Raw genomic sequence first — 9,717 nt, forward strand, 5'->3', positions numbered from 1 at the left:
CAGATTTACAACTGGTCTTTGAAAAACTTGAGTGATGGTGATATTGATGGTTGCAGATAAGGGACTGCCATGGGGTCCTTGAGGCCTCAGGTTATGTTGGCCAGAGCACAAGTGTTACAGATACTAAGTGCTTAGATGTTGCAATCTCCTCCTGGCATTGATACTCTTGTCATTTGTAGGTAGATGACTATTAGATGGTACACCTTCAGTTTTGGGTAGCACCTTTTCTATGCTCGTCTGACTTCTTCTGGGCCTGAAGCTCCTCCTTGCTCCCCTGTCCAAATGTCAGTGTTTCATGCAGTTCAGCTCCCTGATCCGTTCACTCGGGCTTCCCTCTGTCAACTTCTACTGTCCACATTGTCTCAGCAGCCTCACACAGCTCTCAGGTGCCCTCCCACTCTTTTCAAAAATGCAAGCCTCAGTACCAGGAATGCCAACTCTGCTACTGGTAGAGCAGCTGAGCATCCGTCCATTTGCCCACATAGCTTCCCGCTCTGTTTGCACCAGCTGCACCCTGACCTGTGCCTGCCGATTGAAAATTCAAAATTGCTCCTTAGAGACGTTCAACAACCAGTTGATTGGAGGCGAGCAGGTACCAGGGCCCCATTTCTCGCCTCCCCTTTGAAAATTGCATTGTCTTTTGAAAATGTCGAGATCCAGTGACGCCTTCCAGAAAGATGTTTTCCAATGTGATGCTAATATCCCATGAAGTAATTTTTAAAATATATTTTTAGTGGACAATTCCTTATAGGCAAATGTAACATTGAGTGTATATTTACTCAATTTACCGCCATTTAGTCCCAAATGTTACACTCTTTCACCAAAGTTTGGGATTGTGACATAAATTTCAGACACACAACATCCCAGTCCAATTATCATGTTTTGTCCAGCAGCTGGGAGTGATACTTTGACTTTATGTTAAAGATTACTGAGAATATTGACTCTCAGGAGGGTTCCCCTTAGCATTCAAAGATATTCGTTGTCGTTTGCTATGCTGTTGAGTTTACTGGTTGGACTTACTTGCTTCAGCCAGTCTGGAGTGGTCATTCCAGTCGACCAAACTAGGCGGTATTACAGCTGCCTTCTCCGTGTTTCCATGATGCAGAAATCTGGCATTCTCACCTGTACAACAGACCATTTTAGCGACCAATAAGCAGTAGCTAAGAAAATGAAGCATACACACTTTTTTAAAAATGGCACTGCTTTTCCCTTCCCATTGTACCAACGAACCCACTCACATAACGTACGTGCGTGCTCCCGCCGTGCGAATACATGCATTGAGATCTCAGGTCAGCTCTTTTATTTGCGTTTAGAAATCAAAAACGCGATTAGCAGTTTCTGGAATTCTAATTAGCCACAATGTGGCTGGTGGTTAACAGATTGGACAATCCAGTTCGCATTAGTGTCACAACACCACACATAAACTCTCTGGGAAAACCGGCATTCACTGAGTTGAAAATCGGGGCTTAGATCAGACCTCGGGGAGGGTTTTTGCGGTGATGATATTTGCTGACTTCATTCTGTGATTGCGCGGCTTGTTGTGTGAAAGTGAACGAACCGACGTGCGTGTGTTTTGTGTGCGGAGGGGCCAGAGGGAGAGGAAGTGGCTGAGTCGGGGACGGGTTCCTCACTCAGGTTTTCACAAGTTTGTCAGCAGTTGTCTGTCCTCTTGGCAGTGAGCAGACTCACACACACACAAACACACTTTCAATCTCCGGGGCTTGAGCTGTCACGCCGAGATTCAAGTGTTTTCCTTCACTTTTAGGTGACCCTGTGCATCCTCACTGGCCCAGCGCTCACCGCCTCTGGGCGGGAGAGCCAGCACAGTATAAACATTGGTCAATCTGTCTTTAAGATGTTCATCCAAAATCTTTATTTTACCAGAAAAAAAGACAGCGTTAACTTAGTTTTGCGGACATTTCTGCAACAGGAAGCAGAACGTTTCACGTAAGGACGCCAGGAGGTGTGGTGAATGAAATTGGACGTTGCCCCCCTTCATTTTAACGTCTTTTTTTCCGAAATCAAATTTAGCAATAAAAAAAATTCTGAAAGTTTCACCCAAAACTTAAACGTTTGAATTGACGATCAGAGTGGGCGGCGGGAAAAAAATATTTGAAATGTTTCAAACAAGACCCCCCCCCCCCCCCAAAAAGAGGAAAAGAAACTCGGCACAAATTGTAACGGTTCTTTTAAAATGTCAGCAATTGCGTTTTTAAAAATTTAATCCGTTGAGAAACTCGAAACAAATGACAGGGTAATGTCCTTAGTTTGGAGTCTTTGTTTCATTTTACAGAAGTATCGGTCTGCAGATTGTCACTGGCAGGCGTGTAAACATGTTCTCTGTATTCATATTGTAACAGTTTTCATGTTGCCACATTTCGGATCACTTTCACTTACATATCACGCTGATTAATTTACCTTCCTATTTATCACAACGACGTATCGACAGCATTTTATCCCACGCATTTAACTTTACGATCTCAATTGCAAATTAAATGTCTCATTTTTCCGAGATACTTCAATTACGATATTGCAATTCCTCATAAAGATATCAATAAACTTGTATTTTGCGGAAAGCTAATGCGGTAGTTTGAACAAACTGACAAAATAAATAAATAGCCGGTGTTATTTTCCAAATGCTGTCATGAATCTGTTATTTGCATGCACACGCTATTATTCAAAGCGCCAGGAAACCTTTGGATTTTGTATAATTGATAGGTTTTAATTTATATATTCGCATCTACTAACGTGTTGAGAATTACATAACAACATTTGTGAGATTGTCCGAATACTTGCTTCAATGCTACTTTGTCACCTTCCTCAGGCATTGTGGTCAAGTGAAATGGAGGAGCTTTGCTATTTATTCAAGTGACATGCCCCGAATTTTAGGAAACATCGTTCTTTAAGATTTTTCGTTAAAAGTTATGTTACGCCACAGTCATGAAATAATTTCGCTGATGAAGTTAAAAGATTACTTTCGATAAAATAATCGAACTGAGTGAAACCACATTTAAATGTCGAAATATTGATTTATTTAAACAAAACTGCGTGGTGTGAATGTATAGTGCAGAAAAGATTTCCATCTATTTTTAAGCCATGGCTTCTTCCGTGAAATTATTGATCACTATTTAGCTTGGACTACAGAAAACGTGATCTGCCAATTATAACAATATTAGAAGAGACAAAACGCACACGACAATTAAACCATGTTAATAAATTACGGAGCAGTTATCAAGATAATTTTTTTTATTCCACACATAGATCCTTGTGAATGACAAGCTCTATTGTTCAGATCTATTATAAAAACATCCTTTATTATATGATGTGATGTGACTTGTAGAGGGAGCTAAACGTTAAATTGTACCTTTTATGTTACCAGCCACAGTAATAAAATAAATTAATTCAGGAAACGCAAAACCATTCACAGCATTAAAATAGATAACTGCTTTACAATTACAAGGAAGCATTTATTGGAACAAAGAAGCAGTTAAATCTTTTATAAATTATATAGCCTATTTTGGTACATTTCAACTCCACGAAAGCAATGCAATATTTACATCGAGTAAATACAAAGCTTATAACTTAATTTTCATTAAAACAAACGAAAACATTAAATAATGTTTATCAGCTACATCTCATGGCTTCACTTGGGAAGACGGGCAGGAAGTAATGTATCCATACCAGTCCACTGAAATCTTTTTAAAAAATCAAATGAAACAAACACGAAAAATTATACGTTTAAAATAATGTAGAAGCACTTTTGTCTATATGAACATTAAAATAGCGGTGTTCCCTAGAAAGGGCAAGGTCTCAAGCAACTAATGCAATCATTTCAAATTATCCCTTGTGTTAGCTTCATTGTTTCATGTAACAATTTAATCTCAAATATTAAACATTGCAACATTAAACCTTGCCCTTAATAACCGATGGAACAATAATATTTGCCAGATTCTATTTAATACTAATTTGCAACATACAAAGCAAATTCAGCATGATGACAAGAAAAACATAAACATGTTTTTAAAACATCGATGAAAGTACTTTTTATATGGAATTAAAAATAATGGAAACAAATTTATATAGGTTAACTGATAATTACAATAAATACTGTAAGACTGCACTTGCTTATCACGCTTGTTTTATAGATTCTGTTCCATCCATTGCACAGTCTCCGTCCTCTTGTACATCTGGGCTAGCTCAAATGGAGTTTGTCCCTTTTCATTTTTATGCGCGAGGTTTGATTTCTTTGCCAAAAAAATAATTACATCGGTGTGGCCTTCCTGTGCAGCAAGATGGATGGGCAGGTTGCCCTCAGAATTTTTAATATTTACGTTTGCTCCAAAGTCCACCAAAATTTTCAAAGTGTCCAGAAAGCCTTCCCGAGCTACATCGTGAGCTGGTGCGTATCCTCCAGGATCCTGCTGGTTTGGTTTAGCTCCAGCTTTCAGCAGTGATTTGGCTATTATTGTGTTACCCATTTGCATCACCTGGAAATATAGAAAGGTGGATGGAACGTGTGTGATGGAAAGAAAACGTGAGTGTACCACCATACACATCTAAAAATCACTAATTTTTAACACTGCCGGATTAAAGATTACACGGTCAAACTGACACTTTTATCTCTACAAAGCTATTTTAAAATCTGAAGCAACTCTGTTAATCACACATAGTGTAACAAACATTTCCTCATTGTTTCTTATTGTGTAGCGAACAGCAGCTGTTGCACTGTAAACATTTCCAACTAACATTTGATTTAACGAAATTTGTGATAGCTTTTCTTCACAATTGTCGTTTAGCTGTAATTGGACCAACCTGTTTCTATATTTTGCCTGAACACTTTCCAAAAGAAAATATTTACTACAAATCGATACGAAAGAAAACGAAATTTTATTTTACAGATGTTTTCGGGTTATCTATAGAGGCATTAGAGGATTTAATTAATTAATTGGAATCAAAATGTTTTACGATATTACATCTTTTCACCGCACAGTTAAAACGCGACTCGAGGTAAACCACAAAAGTGTTTCGAGAGTCACGACAGTAACGCATAAACAAACCATGAACTCCTATTTTCACAACATTTAGTACAATCGACATTTTAATATAAAATGGAAACAATAATTATCACGTTTTCTAAAACAATAATATTTATAATATGCAAAAATGAAACCCATTATTTAAAATCGTCACTCTCAGCTGGTGTCCTGTCTTGCAAGTGTAGGAGGTAATTGTGGGACGGGCGATTTAAAAGTTAATATACAAGAGATAAAATATGAACATTATAAAATATATTGTTTATTTACTGAGACTTAAAATTTAGGGTTATACTATTGTTCAAAACAAATGAGTATCAGCATCTCAAATTAATAGTAACGACACAATTTTGTTTATAAAGTTTTAATTTTACTGTGACTCCTAGAAAAGTGATTCCAGAAAAGTGATGTTTGAAATGAAATATTAAACGAAGTAGTCCAGAAAACTAAATTTTTGTTGTGTTTAAAATTTTACTAACGTAGCTACTTTATTATTTAACAGGAGAGCTTCATTTTTCCGTTTTGCAAATCATAGCTGTGTTGACTGCGATTGACCCACCGGAATACCCGTCCAACAATCAACCTCAACTGGTTTTAGCCAATATCTACTTTTCATAAGATCCTTTCAAACCTACGATAACAAAAATATTTTAATTCGAATAAAATATCGTGGCTTGCTGCACGTTAAATATTTAATGCAAGTATTTAAGCAAAATAATCTATTTATTCTAAACAGTTGTTTTATTGCAGTAAACTACTTATTCTGCGTTCAAGTAATTTCCACCATCCAGTTACCTAATAGCTGTTGCTTAATCCTGAATGAAACTAACCTCAAATTTGCGACCATCAGGGGTGTGGGAGTCGCTGGCAAGACCAATAATCTTTACTTTGTCGAAAAATAATGAATGATTGTAACGAAGAAAGGTGAAGATATATAAAGCCATATTTCTATATTCTGTGCAATGTGCCATCAATTAAACTAGCGTGGGATTATTCATACTTACCATCCGAGAACATTGATGGTATGTTTGAACCCAGTGTCACTGAAACGTATTTCTTCATAGCAAAATCAATTGCCTTCGTTTGCCAATTATGGGGCATGTTTGTTACTTGAGAACGTTAATACTTATTTACAAAAAGGCTTTGAATCAGTGTCGCTTCTGCAATGATGTATACTTGTCAGTGCTTCAGCTGTTTGAAAAGGGGTGAATGCACGGGCACGATCTGAAACATTACATGCATCCGAATGATGTACACTGCAAAATAAAAATGTGCTGTCCAAGACAGTCCACGTTGCAATTCTACATTTCTGTAGGTGTCATTCAACTGAAAACGTGAACTTTTATCATTTCTGGGAATTTCACCTTTAGAAGTGGGAAAATCGCATCGCCAAAAATATACTTGCAGAGAGAATCGTACTACCAAGCAGCGTTACCTTCAAAGCAAAATGTGTTTGTTTTTAACCAAGATGTTTTTAAATTCAGTGGCTATTTCAGCAATGGGTCCGCTACTGTAACTACAGCTGACACATAGCCGAAAATAGGTGCTCATTCTTGTTTTTAGAAAATAAAATATGCATTATTGGACGGTGGAGTTTTTTTTCTGTCAGACGAAAATGCAATGCATAGGATAGGGGGAAAAAAGAATAATTAGACTAACCTGAAGTGCAGTTCTGCCAAACTTATTGAGTGCACCCACTTTCACCCCGTTTTCTAGCAAAGCGTTGACTTCTTTCGAGTCTCCTTTGGCTGCAGCGCTTGTTAATTTGTCACCGTCTGATGCATCTGCTGTTTCCATTATTAATACTTCAAAAAAATGTCGAAATCCGATAAGCACAGACACCAACAGGTATGGTGGAGATGAAGAATCTAGTCCCGCTCTGTTAGTATAGTATTTACTAACCTAGAGTAATTGATGTGTGAGCCTAGTAATGACGTTGCCCGGTCCGCCCCCTTTTTCTCATCAATATAATACACGTGATACAAGTCAAAGGATAGCTTGGCTATCTCAAAGTTAACATTTTCAAGTGATTTGTACCCACGTTACCCCAAAGCAGAGAAAAAAAAATCAAAATACGGTTAACTTCTTCCCGGACACTGCGTGGATAGTTTGTATCTCTCCTTCGCAATTGTAAAAACAAATCTCGAAATAATGTCGGAAAATACAACAGTAGAATCGGTTACTGTATCCCCGATAGAGATGCAATATTTGAATGTTTAGCAGTTTTCCCGCCCATTTTGCAACTGTTACTTCACTGTAAATGAAAGGCTGCTCTGGGCAGCAAACTCCAGCTGGTTGATAGATGTCTCTCCTTTTTTGTTGTTGGTTCCACTTACTCTTTCAGTCAAACTAAATTGCAGAAAAATGCCACGAAGCCGCGCCGTTCAAAGAGAGTGAGTCCCGCCAGCTCTGACATCTCCAGTCCCGGGCTTGCGAGGCAGCTGCTGCTCATTGCGATACACTGTGCTCGTTTCAAAAACAGGAAAGTAACTCGCCGTCCGGTTAATGTCCAAATGTTCCCGGTTAAAGTCGCCGCTGTGAACGATCCAGTCACAGTTGTCCTCACAGCGATCAGCCTTTGCCGTCTTTCTCCCCCCAGAAAATAAATACTGGCGGTTCCGTAATTGTTGGTCGCTCGCAGCAGTTTTGGGGAGGGAAAAAAAAACTTATTGACATCATCAAATTTTAAAAATGAGCGCTCCTCCGGCTGCTGCCAGTGCCGCCCACACTGCGTCGTAACGGAAATGGCAGCTACGGTTTATAGCTGGAAGCTCAGCCCAGTGCGTCGATTCACTCCTCGGCTTCTCTCACTGTCGGTGCTCGCTCCCCCTCGGCTCGGGCGTCCACCTTATCATTTTGAGCTGACGGATTCACACTAACGGACGCGGACGAATTTTAAAACTGTACCATGTAAACTGAAAGAGCCAATCCCCACTCCACTTCTTAACCTACTGATTTGCATTTTACGCGAAGGTCAGAGATTCCTTGTCCGGGCCTTCGGTGTGTCAGAGCTGGAGGGTTTTCAGGCATTTCGCTCTTATGGCGGAGCGTTTGCAAGGAACCCGGGTGGGTGGGTTGGTGTGTGTGTTGGCGGGCCGGGGGGGGGGGGGGGATGGTTAGGTTAGGTTTTTCCACAATGTTAATAAACTGGCCGCCCGAGTAAAGGCGCGCACCGTCCCTCAATCCAGGTTGTAACGTTTGTAAATGCTAACGAGATCTGTCGAAAATGACAAGTGGTGTAAAGGGCGCGATGTGGCCGGTCCCCTCAGCAGCGCTCACTGCAGGCAGCTGTCACTGCAGGAGCAAGTTCAGCCATGCCTGACGTAGCTGAGCTGAATGTGTCTTCAAGATGGTATCCTGCAAATCATCGCATGTATGTCTAAGGCAGCAGTATCAGGACCCGATATTCCATTTAAATTGGGCGCAGCACTCTGGTGTGAAGCAACAAGAATTTACTTCGTTTTTTAAAAAAGTATGAATGTTATGTTTGAATACGACATTCCCCTTGCATGGGATCAGACCAGGGAGCCAAGTCAAGAGGACTGAAAAAAAATCACTTTCTCGAGAGGGACTGACCAATTAAGCATGCGATGACCAACGGGTGCATCTTCAATGTCAAAACCCTTAAATCATGACATGCTGTAACAGTACCTTGAATGAAAGCAGCCCACACTGCTATAAACTATGACTTTTAAAACTTTATTTTTTTTCCTTTTATACAAATATTTCCTCCCTAATATCCTGAAGATGCTAACCCTTCCTGGGACATGTTCCTTTGGACATCAGTGGTCCTCTAATCTGTACAAAAGTAACAATTTTTTAATGTGTTGGTTTTTAACATTTGTTCATGGCATGTGAATGTTGCCCATCCCTAAGTGCTCTTGAAAGGATGGTGATGGGCCTCCTCCAACCGCTGCAGTCCATGCAGTTTAGGTACACCCAGATTCTTGGTTCAGAAGCGAGTTGAGGATTTTGATCCAGTGACAATGAAGGATTGGCAAAATGTGACTTGGAGGGGAAGTTGCAGGTGGTGATGTTCCCATATTGTTCTAGGTGGTAAGGTTGCAGATTCAGAAGGTGATGTTGAAGGAGTCTTGGCAAGTTGCTGCAGTACATTTGTAGATGATACACACTATTGCGACAGAGTGCCAGTGATGGAGAGAGTGAATATTAAAGGGATGGCTGAGGTACCAGTGAAATGGGCTGATTTGCCTTGCCTGGTGTCAAGCTCATCCAGGCAAATTGACAGTATTCCATGACATTACCGACTCGTAACTGGTAACTCGTGGAGAGGCTTTGAGGAGTCAGGAGTTGACTCCATTCTTGTAGCCACAGTATTTATGTGGCTAGTCCAGTTATGTTTCTCGTCAATGATCATTCCCAGGGATGTTGATGGTAGAGTATTCACCTATGGTAGTGTGTTAAACATCAAAGAGAGATAGTTAGTTTATAACCTGTTGTGTTGGAGATGGTCATTGCCTGACACTTCTGTGAAGTGAATGTTACTGGCCACTTATCAGTCAAATATAGTCCAGGTCTTGTTGCAAGTGGACACAAATTGTTTCAGTATCTGAGGATTTACAAATAGTGCAGAACATTGGCAATCATCGGTGAACATTTCCACTTTTGATCCAACAACAGAGGGAAAATCATTGATGAAGCAGCAGGTTGGGCCCAGGACACT

General features: G+C 39.9%; 1 protein-coding gene and 1 long non-coding RNA gene across 2 annotated transcripts in view; one reads left to right on the plus strand and one right to left on the minus strand.

Moving 5' to 3' along the window:
* The window catches only part of LOC119964598, a 127,112-nt gene extending 121,496 nt beyond the window's left edge, over nucleotides 1–5,616 (plus strand). The window contains exon 3 of the long non-coding RNA XR_005460334.1: nucleotides 5,536–5,616. This is a non-coding gene — a long non-coding RNA (uncharacterized LOC119964598). The remainder of the gene's footprint in view (nucleotides 1–5,535) is intronic.
* cdkn2c (cyclin-dependent kinase inhibitor 2C (p18, inhibits CDK4)) lies at nucleotides 3,229–8,110 on the minus strand. Its single transcript, XM_038794283.1, has 2 exons — nucleotides 6,693–8,110; nucleotides 3,229–4,487 (listed from the first exon to the last, which is right to left on the minus strand). The coding sequence occupies exons 1-2, from the start codon at nucleotides 6,828–6,830 to the stop codon at nucleotides 4,140–4,142; spliced, it is 486 nt and encodes a 161-aa protein (XP_038650211.1). The 5' UTR covers nucleotides 6,831–8,110; the 3' UTR covers nucleotides 3,229–4,139.
* Between the last annotated feature and the right edge of the window lie 1,607 nt (nucleotides 8,111–9,717).

The sequence above is a fragment of the Scyliorhinus canicula genome, chromosome 4, assembly GCF_902713615.1.
Source record: "Scyliorhinus canicula chromosome 4, sScyCan1.1, whole genome shotgun sequence".
Taxonomy (NCBI): domain Eukaryota; kingdom Metazoa; phylum Chordata; class Chondrichthyes; order Carcharhiniformes; family Scyliorhinidae; genus Scyliorhinus; species Scyliorhinus canicula.